Source organism: Oryctolagus cuniculus, chromosome 8 (genome assembly GCF_964237555.1).
Source record: "Oryctolagus cuniculus chromosome 8, mOryCun1.1, whole genome shotgun sequence".
Classification (NCBI taxonomy): domain Eukaryota; kingdom Metazoa; phylum Chordata; class Mammalia; order Lagomorpha; family Leporidae; genus Oryctolagus; species Oryctolagus cuniculus.
The window spans coordinates 59,556,794-59,577,582 of NC_091439.1; the positions used below are offsets into that span (position 1 = coordinate 59,556,794).

At 40.7% G+C, this 20,789-nt stretch overlaps 1 protein-coding gene across 1 annotated transcript in view; it reads right to left on the reverse strand.

Annotated features, from left to right (window-relative positions):
* The window catches only part of ARHGEF38 (Rho guanine nucleotide exchange factor 38), a 146,852-nt gene that overhangs the window by 57,345 nt on the left and 68,718 nt on the right, over positions 1-20,789 (reverse strand). The window contains exon 4 of the mRNA XM_008267533.4: positions 6,499-6,646. Coding sequence (XP_008265755.2) covers positions 6,499-6,646 — 148 coding nt within the window. The remainder of the gene's footprint in view (positions 1-6,498; positions 6,647-20,789) is intronic.

Below are 20,789 nucleotides of genomic sequence, written 5' to 3' on the forward strand. Positions count from 1 at the left end.
GTACAGCAGTGAGGTCACTCCTTGGGATGCCTGCATCTCCTACCAAAGTTCCTGGTTTGAGTATTGACTCTGTTTGAAATACAGCTTCCTACTGATGCAAACCCTGGGAGACTGCAGAAGATGGCTCAAAGTACTTGGGCCTCTGCTACCTACACAAGAGACCCAGATCGGGTTCCTGGCTCCTGGATTTGGCCTGCTCAGTCCGAGCTGTTGAGGGCATTTAGAGAGTGAATCAGTGGATAGAAGATTCTCTCTTTCTATCTCTGTCTCCCTCTCACTGGCTCTTTCTGTCTTTCATATATACACACATACATAAAAAAATTTTTTTCAAGTTAATAATCAAGTGGAATTAAAAGATAAATTTATTTAGGTGTAAAACATTTTTGAAATCCCTGCATATGAAGAAACTGTCAAAAAGTTCAGGGAAAATGCATATTATGAAAAAACTATGCATGCCTTTCAAAGAGTTTTTGCACCACGATAAAATTACCTTTTAATTCCATGTTCCAAGAACTTTTTGATGTCCCCTCATGTGGAAAACAATGTCACACACATGTGAAGCAATGTTTCACCAGTCTTCAGACACAACATATCAGTGGATGCCTAGACATCTGGAAATAACTAAGTTCTGTCTGCTGATTCCAAGACTTCCTAAATGGGAAACATGCACAGAATTATAATTTCCTTGGTATCAGCAGCTGCCTTAATTTTAGCCAATTATTAACTGCTGTTTAAAGAACTCTTCCTCTGCAATGCAAGAAATTGCACCACCATCCCTCCCTCCCTCCACAATATTTCCTTCCACCCATTTCCATTAAAGTCATATTCTTTCCCTAATTTCTATTTCCTTCTAATGAGAAATCTCATTTTCCCAATATACTTTGTAGATCTGAGATCAGAAAATTTGAGGAAGAACTTGAATAAAAATTAAAATATATGATTTTCCATGGGAAAAAACAAGTGAACAGTATGTTCATTTAGGAACAAAAACATTGAAGTTAAAAGAAAACAATTGCTCTTTTAACTCTTAAAGAAGGCATGGAATTTTTTTGTTTATTCCATTTATTTCAACTAAATCAAACATAAACATTATACCATAAATTAAACACTGTGTTTAATGTAATGTAACATTTTCATAAAAAGAAACCCGAGAGACTTTCCAACAGGAGAAACCACAATCTGTATGGTAGGGGCACTACATTATAAATTTCCTTTTTTATTTGCTCACCATTTAAAAAAAAAGTCTCTTTTAGTGCAAAACTTTCATAAATTAATCCCAGCCAAAGACAATGCAGGCAAGAGGAAGTTAACCTGTTCCCATTTGTCCTTTTATGGGATAAAATTGTTTAATGTATCTACCATGTACCTTGTACCCTCATGGGCTCATTATAATTTGACTCACAGTTAGCAAAAATTTTTCTGTGATTAGTCCTTGAGGAATTTCATCATTGTTTAAACATGGTGTCATGTAACAAGGAACCAAAAGAATTTCCAAAAATTATTTTATTTTTTTACTCAGAGTACTCTATTAAAATACTAAGTATATGGCCGGTGCTGTGGCTCACTAGGCTAATCCTCCACCTGCGGCTCTGGCACACCAGGTTCTAGTCCCGGTCGGGGCGCCGGATTCTGTCCCAGTTGTCCCTCTTTCGGGCCAGCTCTCTGCTGTGGCCCGGGAGTGCAGTGGAGGATGGCCCAAGTCCTGGGGCCCTGCACCCACATGGGAGACCAGGATAAGGACCTGGCTCCTGCCATCGGATCAGCGCGGTGCGCCGGCCACAGCGCGCCAGCCGCAGCAGCCATTGGAGGTTGAACCAACGGCAAAAAGGAAGACCTTTCTCTCTGTCTTTCTCCTTCTCTCACTATCCACTCTGCCTGTCCAAAAAAAAAAAAAAAAACTAAGTATAGAGGCAGACAGTAATAAATTTGGTACAATGGTTAAGACCCACCCACTTGGGATACTCACATGCCTTATTAGGGTGCCTGAGTTCAAGCCCCAGCTTTCCTTCCAATTTCAGCTTCCTGTGAATGTGCACCCTGGGAGATAACAAGTCATGGCTCAAGTAGCTGGGGCTCTACCATCCAACGAGAAAGGACTAACTTGAGTTCCAGGCTCCTGGCTTCAGCCCGGCCCAGTCCTGGCTGTTGTGGGTAATTGAAGAGTGAACCAACAACTAGGAGAGCTTTGTGTATCTGACTGTCTCTACCTTTCAAATAAATAAAACTAAATAAATAAATGTTTTAAACACTAGAAGAAGTATATGGTATAGTGAACAAGTTGAAATGTATTCCTTTAGAGTGCGTGTAGCAGGCATGAGCTTTCCACTTCCTCTCTGAATGGAGAAGCTACAGGAGTCATGTGAGCAGGCAACATGCCCAGGAAACTAGAAGTGAGTTTTCCTCCCGATGATGGTGGCCTTGGTTAGTGAGAAAATGAAAATAAATGTATATGACAAGTGAATGTGAAGCTAGAGATGTGTCTTCCATCTCAGAAAACTTTGACTAACCTCTACATTCTTTGTTTAAATTGCAAAATAAACAAATCTCTGGTGCCTCTGAAATGTAGTAGGTACTTTGTGAGTATTTATAACTGAAAAAAACAGAAAGGAGGCAACAGACAAACTATTCTTATTATAGCAATGCTTATATTTATAGCAATCCTGGTTTTTATTTTCCTCATACAGATCAGAAACCTTAAATAACCACCAAAGAGGCTAAGTAATCAGATCCTTAGCAAACAACTTTGATACCCTTGGAGACTGTGGTAATACACTATTTTACATAATCTTAGGGGTCCCTAGTGCAACTCTATAAACACTCCTTGTTAAATAAGCAAATTCCCAACTTGTAGACTATAGATGCAGATGTGTATTGTATTTCTGGATAGTTTGGAGTCTTTTCTTTCTAAAGGTCTCCAAACCCTGAGATTACTGCTTAGATTGTATCTAGATTGATGGAAGCAGTGGATAGGCACTGTGGTCATGATTTCTGCCCCCAAAATAGTTGGTAACTTCAGCATGTATCAAAACACTCAAGAGTGTTTATTAAAGTGCAAATTCCTGGCTGGATCATAAGGGATCCTATTTTTGTTTTGTTTTGTTTAGTCTGGGGCAGAGCATAGGAATCTGCACTTTTAATATATACCACTGGAGGAGCGGGGACTCACACACTGCTCTAGCATTTCAAAGCATTTTAAAATTCTTTGCTGGATACGAATATTATTTTCTCTTTTGAAAGATAACAGTTTCAGAGATCAACTAAAGTTTCTGATCCTCAGTTTGTTATAGAACTAGGCTCTATCTCTCCCACCATATTGGAAATTGTCTTAAACTGTACCCACTATGTTATTTAAATAAACTCTTGCAATATTATTAAACTTCCTAGATAGTTTTGTTTATCTCTCCAACAAGTTTGTGTTCCTGGGAGGCAAGAAATTTACTTATAAATTTTTAAAAACATTTTCAACATTATCTAGTGTTGTTAATAAATATTTATTAGGCCCTCAATAAACACATTTAATTTTGGTTAAAATGCAGCAAGAGTTGCTTTAAAATCCGCTTTAGCTTCTGAGGCGTGAAGCCACCTGTCTTGTGGATATCGCTCCAAACCAAGTAGTTCTAATATTCGCTTACATGGTAGAAAATGGAGGCCACACCTAATATTCATTAGAAATTGGCAACTGCACTGGGGCTCCCTTATTTAGCCACAAGGAAAAGGCAGAATGACAGTAATAGCTTTGACTGATTACTTGGCAAGGGAAACCAAGCCCTTAGGGTGTTCCAGGCTCTCTTTGGCCTATAAACCTGTTTGAAAACCTGTTTCTCAGAATTTAAAGCTCAGCTCAATTGAGGTCAGTATTACAGTAACGTCAATAATTCTAGTGCTTTCAGCCTTTAGGCAGACCAGTACAATTCATCACTAACTTTATTTTCATGGAAAGGCAACTTTTGGGAAAATGGCTCTAACTTGAGCTATTTTATTTTGATTTTCTTTCCCTTAAGAAATAGTTCTGCCAATATTGCTTCTTTTGGATTTTGTGCTTTCTAAAGCTTAACACCTTCCAGTGCCTGAAATTATTCCCTAAAATCAGAATGGTTCTGAATACATAAAATGTGGGGCACCACCAGAGCCATAACTCGAAGCTTGCAGAAAAGGACCAAATAAGCTACTGGGCCCGAAAGTAATTTTCAGTAATTGGGACTTCATGAGGTTTAAAAATTGCCCCTGCCTTTTGCTGGATTTTAGGGGAATGATACTGAGCTACACTGCCTAGTGGAATATTCTGACGGGGCCTATTTCTTTCTCTTAGAAGCCAGAGGATGAATGAATAATCAGCTAATGTTCATTCTCCTCACCACTCGGTGCACAATCAGGAGTACAGGCTCCAAGTAGATTAACCACATCCTCTCCAGGTAAGGACCTCCATGCCGTGGGCTGGCAGTGAGGTGATGAGCCAAGGTGTGGGTTGGTTGTTCATTTGCTATGAGATTTCCCTCTTTTGTTTTTAGAAACTGAAGAAGGAAAACAATTCTCAAGATGAGTATTTATTGAATTAGATCATGTAATTAGTTTAAGGTAGAAAAGGCATTCATTCACACCCAGATAACACTATTATTTTCCTGTGAAAAACTGTACCTGTACATTTAGAGGATTTTGCTCCTAATAGATGAATTTATTAAGATGGATATAACTTCAAGGTTTAATATTTCTCTGAATTGATATACTAACATGAAACTAAGCTGAACACAGTAAGAAATAATCAAGTGGAGCTACTCATCCTATATTAAAGACTTATTTGATCATCTTGAGCTCCCTGTGGGCAGAGCCTAGGTCTTATTTATTTTTCTGTTGTTAGCACCCAGAACTCTGCTTGCACAGTACAGCATTAAATAAATAATTTCATGCTTGCAATTTAGTGACTTCAATATATTCTTTTCTATGGAATGGAGAATGGTTTAAATTTGCAATAATTTAAGGGCCAGTAGAGGGCAATAGAGCTGAATTTTTTTTAAATGTATGTATGTATGTATTTAAATAATTCATCAGACCCAGTTTCTTTTTTCTTTTCTTTTTGTATGTGTGGGTTTTTTTTTTTTTTTAAGATTTATTTATTTATTTGAGAGGCAGAGTTATGGACAGAGAAAGGGAGGGACAGAGAGAAAGGTCTTCCAGCCACTGGTTCCCTCCTCAAATGGCTGCAACAGCCAGAGCTGGGCCAATTCAAGCCAAAAGCCAAGAGCTTCTTCCAGGTCTCCCATGAGGGCCCAAAAACTTGGGCCGTCTACCACTGCTTTCCCAGGCACATTAGCAGACAGCTGGATCAGAAGTGGAGCAGTCGGGACTCAAACAGGTGCCCATATGGGATGCTAGTGCTGCTGATGGAGGCTTAGCCTACTATGACACAGCCAGGCCCTGTTTAAATCCACATTCAAATCCAGTTCTTGCCAGGAAAGATTTCCCTCAAAGTTTAGTCTCCTGACTGTACTATAGCACAACTACAAACCTCTGTACCACATTGGGACCCCCATTTCTGCGCCATTCCCCTCCCCGCAGCAGCATATGTAAGGAATGTGTGCTAGGGAGTCTGAGAAGTGAGCATTGGTTTGCACACAGCAGCTGTCTGGTGGTTAATTAGTTGCCTAGTCAAGGTCATTTGATGGTCGGACAATTCCTAAAAGCAAAAGCACAAAAGGAAACCACTGGGTAAAATGTGAAGTAAGATAGCAATTTGGGCTTTAAGCATCTTAAGGAAAATGTATATACAACTAGATGGCAATTTCATTGACAAGAAACAGTTTAAATATGTGTCTATATTCGTGTACATGAATAAGATCAGAAGACAATGCAAATGGATTATTAATAGATGATAAAATATCAAGGGTTTATTTTTTACAAAAATCTTATTCACACTTCTATTTTTCACCTTTTTATAGTGCATAGATATTCCTTCTAGAGAGAAAATATGTGTTATGTAGCAACCCTCACCAATATTTTAGGGATGAGAAAGAAAGGCATAATCTTATGTTAGTAGGGCCTAACTTGTATTTACCAATCTTTCCTCTTCCACTACAGTAAGTTTGGAGAAAGAAAAGAACCATTCAGAGGTCATGGAACATTCCACCAACCTGATTAGCTCATGTGCTCTGGTGCTCATACAAGCTCACCTGTTTTCAAGTATGCCTGCCCTAAAACTGTGTGAGAGCAGACAAGCTGCAGTCGCTGGTGGGGGAGGAGACTGTCCACTTCTCATTTTTTGGAATTGCATATTTCCATTCCATGTTATATTTAGTCAATCCTCACACAGAAAAAGAAAAAAATAAAACCTGTTTTCCAGACTTCTGGCATGCCAGCTTTTCATCAAGGGAATGCAAAGCAGAGTGCCCAGCGAGCCTCACAAAATTTAGGGATTTATGTGAGACCTTTCATCTGTGTCCATTTGAAATGTTCCCTGCAAGGCAGCTGCGAAGAGCTGGGATTCACCGTTTGAAAAGGCCTTACCTTAAGGACTGGATACACTGGCTCAAGTGTTGCTTCAGCTCCTCTTCCTTCTCGTAGGACTCCAGGACACTGTGTGCTTCATCGTGGTGGTAGCAGTAGATTTTATAAATATCTTCCAGTGGCCCTTTAATCTGCAGGAACACTTCTCCTGCGAAATGCAAAACACAGGCAAATGACATCAGTTCTGATCAAACTGGAACTCCACATTATTCAACAACGCTGACTAGTGTAAGAGTTGGATGGGTCCCACCTTATCCCTGGGGTTTTCAGGAGGTGTAGAAGTCATAGAGTGATTTTCTTCTCTTTCCCTTCCGTTCCTCTCCTCTTCCTTCTTTCCGCTCTCGCCTGTCCCTCCCCCCTTACTTTCTTTCATAAAGCAAAGAATGAAGAACTTAACAGAAATAGGCAGCAGAAGAAAGCTGGGGTTCTCTCAGAGGTGACTTTGCACGGTAGGACAGTGTGTAGGATTGTGGCTAGGCCAGTTGTGGGTTTGTCCAAGTGGGTATGGATGGGCTGTGTATTAGACTGGCTTTGATATTTGAGCAATTTATTTTAATTCCTTGAATCTATTTCCTGTTTTAGAAAATTATGGCAATAACAGATTCAATTTCATAGATTCATAATAAAATTAAAAGAGATCGTGTTTGGAAAGTTCAGAGTTAATTATGTACATAGTAAATGCTTAAAAGGGAGCAGTATTTGCTAATTTTCTAGTAGGATAGGATTTCAGGTGTTATTTTTCAATATTTATTTCACTAACGTTGCCTGAGGTTTCTGAAAATCAGCATTGGAGTTCAGCAAAATGAAATATTTCTGTATATGGGATAATAAAAGGTCATTATTTTTTAAAATGTCAATTGGATAACATTATGAACAAAGGTTATGACTGTATCCTCATAAAGCAGCCTGAGCTAATTGTGTCCAGCCATTTAATGAATCCTCTTTGAAATTATAGTAAAATTGGGTCTATGACTGGTTGCCTACGTAGCTTTTGAATTGGTTTGATTTAAACACCCACTGCATCACTTACAGATGAATGCTAAGCATCCTCGACCCAACCCAGCACCACGTGAGATGATTTGGGAGATGCAAGAGGATGTGATGGCACGTGCTTGCATTAACTGTTTAACTCCCCATGTATATGAAGAGATAAGGAGTCATTCATTTATGTTACTTAAGGAGGAACGAATCTGGGTTCGAAAGAAATGATGACTTTCACAAAGTCCTGTCAGGAGGTGAAAGGCCAGAAATGAAGGCCATATTCTTATCAGTTTTTCCCTTGGGTTTTAACCCTCCACACATCAGAGCACTGGACACTGTGCCAGATGATATGGTTGGAAAGAATCTGAAACCATTTAGAGTTTGTATGATGACTTTGAAAATGACCTTTACAAAATTGTTTCAGTATCTTCATTTCAATTGTAAAACGAAAGTAAGGTAGCTATGGAGATGAATTTGAGAATAAAATTGAATGACAGATATTAAATGTGGCAGCCACTAAGTTGCTCGGTAATAATCAATTGTCTTTTAAGTCTACTTTACTATCACTAGAACCAAAATATGAGTACTTTTAAAAGTATCACATCCTTTTCTCATTTACATTAATATAAGACTTTTCTTTCTTCTTCTTTATTTATAGAGATTTTTTCCTGTGATTATAGTTAGCCCCCAAGGTAATGTGAAGGGAGTGTATGTGTATTTTAAAGTTTTTGTTTGTTTTAATAGCACTTTTGGGGGCCTGTAAGAAGAGAATGAACATCTTTGGAGCTTAGGGGAAGAGCAATTCTGATTTTATTTCTGAGACTTTACTGAGTTGATCCTTGTAGATGCTATAGATTTTTTTCTTTAAGACAGCAGCACAAACAGTAAGAAATAGAGCAGTTAAGAAGAGAAAATAAAATAGGCCAGTAACTGAGTTTAGGTTTGGGAGTTAGGAAAACAAGGCTCCAGCAGCAGACCCAGTCAGTGGGGTTTCCAAAGGGAGGGAATACAGGCCCAGAAGTGGGCATGGGTGACAGGCGGGTAGGCAGGCTCAGCAGCAGGTTGGGAACAGAGGATCTGAGTGCACACAGCCACACACAAGAAGTTATAAATATGTATGCTCAGTATAAAGGTGCCACGATTAGAGACAAAAAAAAAAAAAAAAAGGTAAAGACAACTCCATGGATCCATAATATGATCAAATCAGAAAGTCAAAAAACAAAAAAGAACAATGACACTAATTTTCTGCACAATGAAACCATTATATTTTCTTTAACAGGTGTTGTCTAGTTTGAGAGAATTTATAGCTCTCGGCTTAAGAGCAGGATCAGTTTTTTCCCCCTCTTTTCCAAGTAAAACTCAGTTGGGGCTTGAATAGTAATTATTAAAGTTAAAAGATATTTAAGTGCTCTAATTGAAAGTCATTTATTCAGCCCAAGGCCAAATACAACGCTAGTGGGAAGAATATTTGATTCCCCTCCCAACCCTCCCCATGTATTCTGCTTCATAATAGTGCAGACGAAGCGAGGTGTCTCACAGCAAAAGTGATTCTGTTTCCACGGTAACGTAAGAATCCACTGCGTTTCTTTAGTATCGAAGGACAACTGCTCTAATGTGCGTGGGTTTGAAGGGATGATTGGGAGCAGAGAAGGGACTGAACCACTGAAGATAATTTCACTTCTGACTGCCTGACACAAAGGCACCAGAATCCTATTAAATAAATAAAACTACCATGTTCTTTCTAAAAATTCTACAAGAATTTCTGCGTTGGCTTCCCCACAAAGCTCCCCCACAAAGCTCTGCAAAAGAGAAAGGAAAAATACATCCTTTTACATTTAATTTGTTACTTCCTTTAAAAACAACCCCTCCCACCACCACTAAAACTGAACATTTTCAATGTCCTGGTGTTGTTACTCTTATATTTCACATTATTTCCTTAGTGATTAAATATAATAAAGGTTATTTTCCTGACCACCTCTCCTGTTTTCCCAGGCCCTCATGTCCATCCCCATGAGGTGTCATACCAAACAACATGGCTTCTATATTATTCTGGGCTAGGCTTTGTTTAGGAAAGTGGCATAAAGTAGTCATACTTTTTAGTTCATTTTCTTTGACAGTTTTCTGGATGACTATTATGTACCAAATACCTTGGTTGGTACTACAAATACTAAGAACCACATTTCACTCAAGGAACTTATACAGGTCAGCAAGGAAGAGAGAGAAGACTCAACTCTCATTTACTCTACCTTTTTTTTTTTTTTGAAAGATTTTATTTATTGTGAAAAGTACAATAATAGAGCTATGAAGCACATATAGGTAGCTTTTCTACCCTTGGGGATCTTTGAGCTATTACATAATAACTTGACCTTGAAATTTGAGCTATGAGTGAGAGCAAAAGCAAGGAAAGAAGGCAGGCTTTTGGCACAGTGTTTAATTCTATTTGGGATGCCTGCATCCCATAGGAGAGTGCCTGGGTTTGAGTTCCAGCTCCCCTCAAGATTCTACCTTCCTGCTGGTATACACTTGGGAGGCAGCAGGTGATGGCTCAAGTAATGTGGGAGACTTGGGTTCGGGCCTGGCTTCTGGCTTCAGCCTGTTCCGGCCCAGCCTATTGCAGGCATCTGTGAAGTGAACCACCAGATGGAAGATCTCTGTCTCACTGCCTTTCAAATAAATATATAAGTAAATGAATAAATAACTAATATAGTTTATAGCAAGGAAATAGGTGCACTAAGGGGTAAGGTGAGTTGAGGAACTTTGAGAGATCTGATATGGTGTTCGGGACTGTGTCTGTGAAGTTTCAGAGGAGGTTATAGGGCTGGGCAGGGGCTGGGTCAGGAAGGACCTTGTAGGTTATTATGGAGCTTGAACTTTAACCAGGTGGTGATGGAGAAGCACTGGTGCACTTTAGGCGACAGATCAAGATCATTAGATCATGTTTTAGAAAGATTACTCTGGTAGTCCTAAGGAAGAAGTTAGGAGAGGAGTTAGTGAAACTGAGTAAGAGAGAATAAACCAGTCGGAAGGCTTTGAGAATAATCAAGCAATAAACGAGAAGGGCTAAAGTGGGAAGTCATCACAGTTGAAAAAGAGACTGTTCCAGCCTCACAGGCCTGGAATCAAACCCCCGTTTTGCCATTGATCTGATGTATGTCACTTGGGAGAGGTACCTGACTTCTGTTTGGTCATTTCCTCACCTGTAACATGGGGATAAAAGTAACAGTATTTAATAATAATAATAGTAACAGTATTTCAAACAGTTTTCTGTTTGAAAACTACATGAGTTAAAATATGTTGTGTGTATCAGGACAGTAGGTGGCATGTGCCAGTGCTCCATAACTGCTCTAATTCCGAAGGCGTAGTCACGGAGGATGGCTAAGAGGGAGGAAACGGCCACTGAACACGTGAGGGATGAAAACTCCACAGCGAGCCAGGACCCTGGTTGCAGGGGTCATGTGGGTAAACAGTGATGACATGAGAAGGAGAGCGTTTAGATGGGAGAGGTGATGAGTTTAATTGTAAATAGACTGAGTTTGAGTTGCCCATTCTGTATTCAAGTGGACAACTCTTCCGTAGAATTGGATATTTGAATCTGGGATTCAGGAAGATAATATCTGAGAGAAAATGTAGATTTTAAAAAATCAAGTAGAAGCCACAGATTTGATGTGGTCTTGCCAGAAAGTCTACACAGTGAGAAATAAAGAGGTTCTGAGGGTCAAATGCCAGTGAATGCAAACAATGAGGGGCTTCTAGAAGAAAATGTATGCAGAGAGGCCTGAGATGGCATAGCCAGAGAGAAGAGAGAGAAACTAGGAGTGGTGTCAGGAAAACCAAGTTCAATATGAGAAATACTGCAGAGGCTGAATATGTTTATGGGTGACAGAGCATGCTTATTATCCACTAGGAGTGGTGCTTTTTTCTTCTGAAACAATACAATTTTTGGCTACCCCAAAATAAAACTACATTGTCCAGCCTCTCTTGCATTCAGTGTGGCCATATAATTAAAGCCCAGCAATGGGATATAAGTGATAATGTCCAGATTTTGTTTTTGTTTGAGAAGGATGGAGGGAGAGGGAGAGGGAGAGGGAGTGGGAAAGGGAGAGGGAGAGAAAAAGGGAGAAAGCTCTCATTTACTGGTTCACTCCTCAAATGTCTGCAATGCTGCAATGGCCAGAGCTGAGGCAGGACAAAAACTATGCTCTAGTGTCGCTCCCCGTCTTCGTGGAGGAACGACACAGGACCCTGCGCTGTTCTTTTGTCTGCTCGGCCCTCCCCGGGTTTGCTGCTGGTTCTTCCTGGGTTGGCTACCGACCCTTCCACCTCCGTGGAAGGGCGGTTCCCCCTGCCACTTTCCCCACTTCCGCGGGGGAGCGGCACACCGCTGGCCGGCTCTCTCGGGGGCTGCACAGGTGTTCCTTCAGATAGATGTTCCCCTTAGATGTTCCTGGTGCATGTTGTCTCTCTCCTCCTTTATAGTCCTCTTCCACCAATCCCAACTCTGCTACCCACACGCCGAGTACGCTGCTCTCCTGCAATCAGGAGCAGGATCAGCTCCTGCAGGTCATCACTCAAGTTGGTGAGAGGCAGCTGTGTAGAAGCTGTTTACTCCTCTCCCAGCGCCATATTGTGGGAGAGCAGATGCATAGAATAAGTCTTAATTCCAGTAACTTAGTCTAGTCCAAGTTGCTCCCAGTTGCTCCCCACACTCTAGGATTGAAATTCAGGTCTCCAACATGGGTGGGAAGGACCCAGTCACTTGAGCCAAAATCACCACTGCTTCCCAGGACATACATTGTCAAGAAACTGGAGTCAAGAGTTGGAGCTGATAATTGAACCCAGGTACTCCAACATGGGATTGAATATCTTATCTCATGCCTCAACGGCTAGGCTAAATGCTCACCATGGATATTCCTTAGATTATCAAATTATGCAATAATTTCAACCCTAAAAGCCAACTAAGAAGACATTAATAAAGATTTTTAGTTAAAATTCATATTTTTTTAAAGATTTTATTTATTTGAGAGGCAGAGTTATAGACAGCAGGAGAGACAGAGAGAAGGTTTTTCATCTGCTGGTCCATTCCCCAAATGGCCACAACACTGGAGCCAGGAGCATCCTCTGGGTCTCCATACAGGCGCTGGGGCACAAGCACCCAGGACATTCTCGACTGCCCTCCCAGGCCACAGCAGAGAGCTGGATCGGAAGAGGAGCAGCCGGGACTCCCAACAGCTCCCATATGGAATGCCAGCGCCACAGGTGGAGGCCCAGCCCACTACACCACAGTGCAGCTTCTTTAGTTAAAATGTTAAGTAGAAATTGAAGTCTGAAATATATCCCAAAAGAAAGCCATCTGTAGTTCTAAGTAAAATTTGCTTACAGAGTATTCAGAATACAGAGAAAGGGGCAGTATAGTTCTAAGGACAGAGGTGAGGTGTGATACCCCTAGAAAGAAGTTCTGAGAACAGAGTGCCCTGGTACAGGCATTGGGTCATCCTTTCCTTGAATGACACACACAATGGAGTGAAAGAGCTCTGGGGTGGTGTCATCCCCACTTGAAAGTGCTTTGCGGGCAGCTTGCATCCAGGAGTTCCAAGGAGCACTCCCCACTGTCTGCTTATCCTCCCTGGCTGGGAGCCGGGCTGCCAGGGTTAAACAAGGCAGTAGCTTAGGCAGCCAAAGTGCCGGATCACTTGTATTCTTTCCTGTGTCCTTGATTCTGTTCTCCAGGGGAGAGTGAAGTGAGGAGGGGCAGTGAGAAGGAAGATGTTGGAAGAGTAAATGCCACTTGAAGAAGCCACACTCCTTTGCCTTTCATCTCACATAGTTCCTACCTAGCCTGCAGAAAAAACTGCTGAGGATGCCCCAAGAACCTGGTTAGAGTAAAAAATTCACATCAAATACAGGCAGCAAAGGGGATATGCAGCCATGAAATTAAAACAAGTGTATCCCTTGAGTAACAATCTTATTAAGTTATCTGGAGGAAAAAGCATTGTTTTCATATAGCAGTAGAATGAAAAACTTACATGAAGTCATAAGATAAAATGAGACTTCAAAGTTCTTTCTTGCCTGTGGCTATGACTTCAAGTCATACCTCCACATTTCCTAGAGCTCATGATATATTTCTTCTGATATCAGGAATATTTTGGTAAAAAATGTCAGAAGCACTGGAGGAAGATATGTTCAGAAAACTGGGTCCACTGATTTGACAATGCTGAGCTCCCTCTGTGCCAGCCAGTGCACTGTACTGACTTCATATTTAGATTAATCCAGTAGGTAAATATTGAGGACACTGTTCCGGGCGCTGGTGATGCAACAGTCACAAAAGACAAGAATTCCCTTCACTCTGCTTGCCTTCTGGAGGGGATATACTCTGTATTGTAAACTTCTGCTCTGGAGCTTTTGCCATCCCCATTTAAAATATGAATAAGTGAATGTGGCATCCATTGCTAGTTGCTTATCCATTCTTCCTGCTTCCAGACTCACTGAATTTGTACTAATCATGCATCCAGTTGAAAATATTGCCCATTGTCCAAATCTCTGATATTTAGATAGCCAGCTGCATGTACAAGGGTATGTTTTGTATTACGTATGTGTGCAAAATGCAACAAGATATGGATAGATGTCATTGGGCAAGGGTTCTAGTCTCCCCACCCCCAAATGAAGAAACCCTCACATGGAGATGGCTTTGCTTTATTGCCTGCAGGAAGTGAATCGAGGAAGTGGAGTGGCCATCCTGAGGCCATGATATCAACAACTACACGTTGAGGATTAAGAAGGAAAAAGCTGTAGGGAGCTAGCGAGGAGCTTCACCAGTTCTGAACTGTCCAGTTACAGGTTTCTTGTTATGTGAGAAAAGAAGCTTTTTGGGTAAGCCTTTTTGGCCAAATTTCTATTCCAGGCAAGCCAGTGTAATCCCCACAAGTCCATGTGACTTGCTCACAGCCACAGAGCCAGTGGGGACACCAATTAAAACTGGAATTGAGGGGCTGGCTCTGTGGTGTGGCAGGTAAAACCACTGACTACAGGGCCAGCATTCCATATGGGCGCTGGTTTCAAGTCCAGGCTGCTCTACTTCCAATCCAGCTCTCTGCTAATGGCCTGGGAAAGCAGTGGAAGATGGCCCAAGTCCTTGGGCCCCTGCACCCGTGTGGGAGACCCAGATGAAGCTCCTGACTCCTAGCTTCAGCCTGGCCCAGCCCTGGCCATGGTGGCCACTTGGCGAGTGAACCAGAGGATGAAAGATCTCTTTCTCTCTCTACCTCTGCCTCTCCTTCTCTGTAACTCTTTCAAATCAGGAAATAAATCTTAAAAAAAAAGTGGGAATTAAAACACAGGTCTGTCCTTTTCAAAGGTACTCTGTTTCTGGGTTTTTCCCCCTTGCCTCAGTTTAGCTTTCTGGAGGCTGGGAATCTAGAACTTTACTTACATGTGCAGTCTATGCAATATTTGGCTTTTCACAGATCTAGCTGTGAAATCTGACTCCAACTCTCCAGTGCTCCTCCCTGCTTAGCTAAACCACTGACCTCCACTACCCAGGCCCTCAGCACAACATCCTAGATCTCAACATGCGCCTCAGAAAATAGAACTTTCGGAACTTTTTACTAAGCCACCTTTGTTCGGTTTCTATCCCAAGAAATAAGTCTTAGCAGCCCTGGGACCCTTCTTGGCCTCACTCCGGAGAGTGAGTGTTGCAGCCTGGTGACTGTTTCCTGCTGATTTGTCCTTTTCTGTGTGGATCTGTGTATCACTAACCCTGAAGCACCCAAGTTTTTTCCTGTCATGTAAATCCCAGAAGCAGGCAGCTTTCTTGTTACTGCCAACATCTGGAATGAAATGTCCTGACTTCTACCAGTGGGTATTAGGATCTACCCCTAGGCCCAAATGGCCTCCCACATTCCAGGGTGCAGGCCTGTGACACCCACAACCTGTCCCATTTGGCAAGAAGGACTAAGTCATACCTGTCTACATCCTGAGTCAAACACACACGTGTGCGCACACACACACACACAGACAATAATGATACAGTAACACTCATTCATGTAAGCCATACTGTGGCACCTCCCACAGAGCATTTTGACTTGAATCGTCAATGACTAAAACTCTTCTCAAAAAGTCACTGCCAAAAGACACAGATTCCTGCTTCAGAGACCTACAAGAGACTTTTCTTTCAAACAAAGCACTGTTATAGGATGACAGCGCATTATCTACTACACTTTCTAAAAGCTCTAAATTGTTTTTCTTTCTGAGGATAAACTCAACCTTAGGAAAAATAAATCTGCGAAGTTAAAAAATCCTTTATATAAACTTTACTCATCTTGGAAAGCAGACTCAAATGTATTCTTGCCTCTATAGTTTGAAACATTACAAAGTATTAACACATATAAAGGACATGATTGCTGTTTTGGTTAACTACTGCTATGTAACAAAACATCCCAAAGCTTCATGGCTTAAAACATCCATCATTTTGATTCTCTCTCACAATTAGATGAGTTGACTGGGCTCAGCTTTGTGATTCTTCTGCCCCACTTGATGTCTTTGGAGCTGCAGTCATCCAATGCTTGAACTCGGCTGTACTATCCAAACTTGCACACTCACAAGTCTGGTGCCTTGGCAGGGACAGCTGCAAGTTTAGCCTCATCCTGGATGCTGGTAAAGCCAGGCCACATTTCTTATTTAATGTCATCACAGGTCTTCTCTCTGCATGGCCTCGCCACATGGTATTTCCAGCAGGCCATTTCTGAAATGGTAGGCATCCAGCTCACAGAATTCGAATTGTCAGGCTTACTTAAGGCTTAGGCCCAGTAGTTGGCGCTGTATCATTTCCACTGCCTTGTATTCATGAGTCAGAACTACTCTTGAGTCAGTCTGGAACTGGACTACACTGCAGAATATCCTAGGAGGCACAGTCTAGTGAGGGCCATTTTGGGGGACTAGCTTTTGTGATTGCTATTTACTCTATCAGATTTGGAGATGAAACTTGATATATTAAATCTGCCTTCATACAAGAAAACTCATCCCCCTAATGGGAAAATGAAGCACAAATTTCATAGATATGGGAGCACTCGGAAACCACACACATATAGCAAATCTGATGTGCTTGGAAAACGTGATCAGGGTCTTTAGATTTTATCTAATTATTACGTACACAGGAAATCAAGCTTGGTAAATAGATGGGTAAATTTAATATTCACAGGAAAATAACAACTTACTGACATCATATATTGAATATTTATTAAAGATAGGAATTACATTATCATTCATTATATGTGATTTTATTTAATCTTCCTAACAACCATGTGGGGTAGGTGTTATTGCCTCTGACTTTACATGAGAAAATAAATTCAGTGGGGTTTTGTAACTTGCTAAGATCACACATCTAGCAACAGAGTGATCCAGGATATAATCCAAGTCAACTTATCAAAACCAATTTATTCTTAAATTCTAAATGCTCATCTTACTTATTTTGTCCTTGCTTACTATTTGCTTTAAGTGTTACAGAATAAAGTTCAACTTAAGTGGAAACAAGAACCACATCTTAATCCTCTCTCTAGATTTAAAACACATTTCTTATCTAGACACTCTGTTTAAGTCAAGATTTGAAAATCTACTTTCTATGCCAGCATGGTGGTCCAGATATTTCCACCAGAGCTTTCAGATCTGTAAGCATTTGTCTGTGTTTAAACTTGAACCTCATCCAAACCCCAAGGTTGTTTTTGAGTAAAATTCTTCCCCTGGTTTATCTAGGTATCAGGCACTAGAGTTATGAATCATGAACTTATTCCTGCCATCTAAGGACAGAGAAATGGGACACCTGTGCTTTTCATTTTGTGGTAAGTGATTTTGAAAACACCTCACCAAAAATCAGTTTATTTTGTGAAATGTAAGTGCTTTGAGGAGAGATTTCCTGAAGGCAATTGCCAAGGAACTCTGTACTGATATCCACACCAAACAGGTAATTGGAAGCCCCCTAGCAGGTCCTGTGCTCCAGCCACATCGGGCCGCCACTGTCCTTGTTCCCCATATTCTCCTTTCTTGATGCTGTGACCCTACTTCTTTCTCATTTAGAAAGCCTTTTGTCCTCAACTCCAGCTTTCTAAATCCTTCAAATCCAAGCTCAAAAGTTATCTTCCAAATCAAGTTTTCCTCATCATCTAGGTGGAAACAGATTAGTTTTTCTTCTATGAATTTGTATTAGTTAGCCATTACTGCAAGAAAAAAAAGGTTATCTCCAAATTAAAAAGACTCCGAACACTATGTTTGTTTGTTTATAATTCTGTGGGCAAGGCTCAGCTGAGCAGCTTGGCTCCACGAGGCGTGGATGTGGTTGCCTCATATGTGCACAGTTAATTGCTGAGTCTGCTGGGGGCTGGGTGGCCTCACATGCTCACAGCCTTGGCTATGCTACCTGGAAAGACTGAGTAGTTTCAGCCTCCCACTTCCTGAGCAGGGAATAGAAGTCATAATACTGCCATAGAATTTCATTTTGTCAGTCAAAACAAGTCAAAAGGCCAGCCCTAGATACAAAGGGTAAGGATATTAAAACAAGACTCTGACATATCTTTCAGATATTGCCTAATGCTTTAATTTTTTTCATAAAGTAACATTCCTTAAGGTTGCAATTAAGGATTTATTAATTTAAATTATGACCATCTTCAATTGCATTTTCTCTATAAACCATGTTTTCAATATTTTATTTTGAATTAATTAGAGATTTACAGGTAAGTTGTAAAAAAGAGTACAAATACTTTTCAAATATCCCTCACTCAGCTTCCTCATTATTGTCATATTACATAACCATAATACAACTGTCAGATGAGGAAATTAATTTTGAAGAAATTCATTTAACTAAACACCTTATTTGGATATACACGCTAATGTTCTTTTACTGTTCTTTTACTGTTCCAGTGTCCCACTTGCATCTGTTTTGTTTGTTTTTCATGTTTTTTTAAGATTTATTTATTTATTTGAAAGGCAGAATTACAGAGAGGCAGAGAGAGAGAGAGAGAGAGAGAGAGAGAGAGGTCTTCCATCTGCGGGTTCACTCCCCAAATGGCCGCAAAGGCCAGAGCTGAGCTGATCTGAAACCAATAGTCAGGAACTTCTTCGGGGTCTCCCATGTGGGTGCAGTGACCCAAGTACTTAGACCATCTTCTACAGCTTTCCCAGCCCATAGCAGAGAGCTGGATCAGAAGTGGAGCAGCCAGGACTTGAAACAATGCCCACATGGGATGCTGGCACTGCAGACAGGGGCTTCAACCCTCTGCACCACCGTGCTGGCCCCTTGCATTTGTTTTATTCCTGTTTAGCTTGCTGCCGTCCATAACAGTACTTTATTCTTTCCTTATCCTTTATGACCTTTATGCTTTAGACGAGTATTGATCAATTACATTGTCTCGTGTCCTTCATTTGCGTTTGATGATGTCTAATAATTTCTCCTGATTGCTCATTTTTGTGGCTAAATTACAACAGATATGATGCTGCATCCCCCTCAGTGTACAACGTTCAGGATGTATCTGTTTCCTAATGTTATTGACCTTGATAACTTGGTTAAGGTGGCCTCTGCTGGGTTTCTCACTGTATCATTAGTATCTTTCATAACTACTTGAAGAGGGAGAGGGCAGGCCGGCGCCGCGGCTCACTTGGCTAGTCCTCTGCCTGCGGCACCGGCACCCCGGGTTCTAGTCCCGGTCGGAGTGCCGGATTCTGTCCCGGTTGCTCCTCTTCCAGTCCAGCTCTCTGCTGTGGCCAGGGAGTGCAGTGGAGGATGGCCCAAGTGCTTGGGCCCTGCACCTGCATGGGAGACCAGGAGGAAGCACCTGGCTCCTGGTTTCGGATCAGCACAGAGCTGGCCTTGGTGGCCATTTGAGGGGTGAACCAATGGAAAGGAAGACCTTTCTCTCTCTCTCACTGTCTAACTCTGCCTGTCAGAAAAAAAAAAAAAAAAAAAAAAAAAAGAGGTAGAGGGCATAGAAAGTGGTTGGCCAGCACTTTCCAAAATACAGTTAGATAGAAAGAATAAGTTCCAGTGTTCCACAGAACAACAGAATGGCTAGTTCACAATATCCTATTATATATTTTATAGACTAGAGGAGAGGAACTTGAAAAACTGCAGGCTTAAAGAAATGCTAAGGAGATGAAATGCTAACACCCTGATTTGATCAACATATGTTGTATACCTGTATTGAACTATCACAATCACACTGTACCTCCATAAATATGTACAATTATTGTTATTTAAAAAGAAAAATAAATGCTGATGATTAAAAGTAAAAAAAAAAAAACCACTTTTTCCTAACCCAATTTAAAATAATCATAATAATAATTACTTGCAGCAAAAATTTGAGACTATGAAAAAATATATTTCTCTTCCATTGCTCACTCATTAAATGCGACATTGACCAGCGGATTTTGTTTGCAACAATTATGGCTGTGGCATTCACCAAATGATGATTTTCTACTCTATCCCTCTGTATTTACCAATTGAAATCTACTGTAACGAAGAGCTGTTCTTTCTCCTCAGTTATTTATATCAGTAAGGACTCATTGATATTTAGTTAATTCTGTGATTTATAACATAGTGGTTTTTTTTTTATTTTGCTACTCAAATTAGTAAACTATATATTTCAAATTAAGAAAATATTCTGGGGCTGGTTTCGTTTGCACAGTGGGTTAAGCCGCCACCTGCAATGCAGACATCCTTTATGAAGACAGTATAGAGTTCTGCCTGCTCCACTTCTAATGATACGCCTGGGAAAGCAACAGAAGCTAGTTTGGGCCACTGCCATCCGTGTGGGAGACCCAGACAAAACTTTGGGCTTTCTCCTGGCCCATCCTTGATCTCTGCAGCCATTTAGGGAGTGAATCAGCAGATGGAAGGTCTGTCGCTCACTCTCTCTCTAGCTCCCTCTCTATATGTAACTCTGCCTTTCAGATACATGAAAAATCTTTTTTAAACAAAAGGAGAAAATACTGTTTATAAGCACAGAGGCATCAGAGAAAGATCAGGGAAAATTCTGATTAAAAATACTAAAATTCTAATTTTATATCTACGTGTATTAAAATATGTAACTGAGCTCAATTACTTTATAGATATTTTTGTCTCAGTTTACATTATTACCTTAATTTTTGCAAAACAAAACATTAATAAGTTGCTTCTATTTATGATTGTTGAGTTTTTGTCCAAATGCAGATATTGTAAAGCATGGTACAGAATATAATTTTATCCTATCAAAGAGGAGCTCAATCAATAGCTTTTTCCCCCAAGTCAAATTTTCCAAAGTACAATTATATAATTTTAAAATTAAATATTT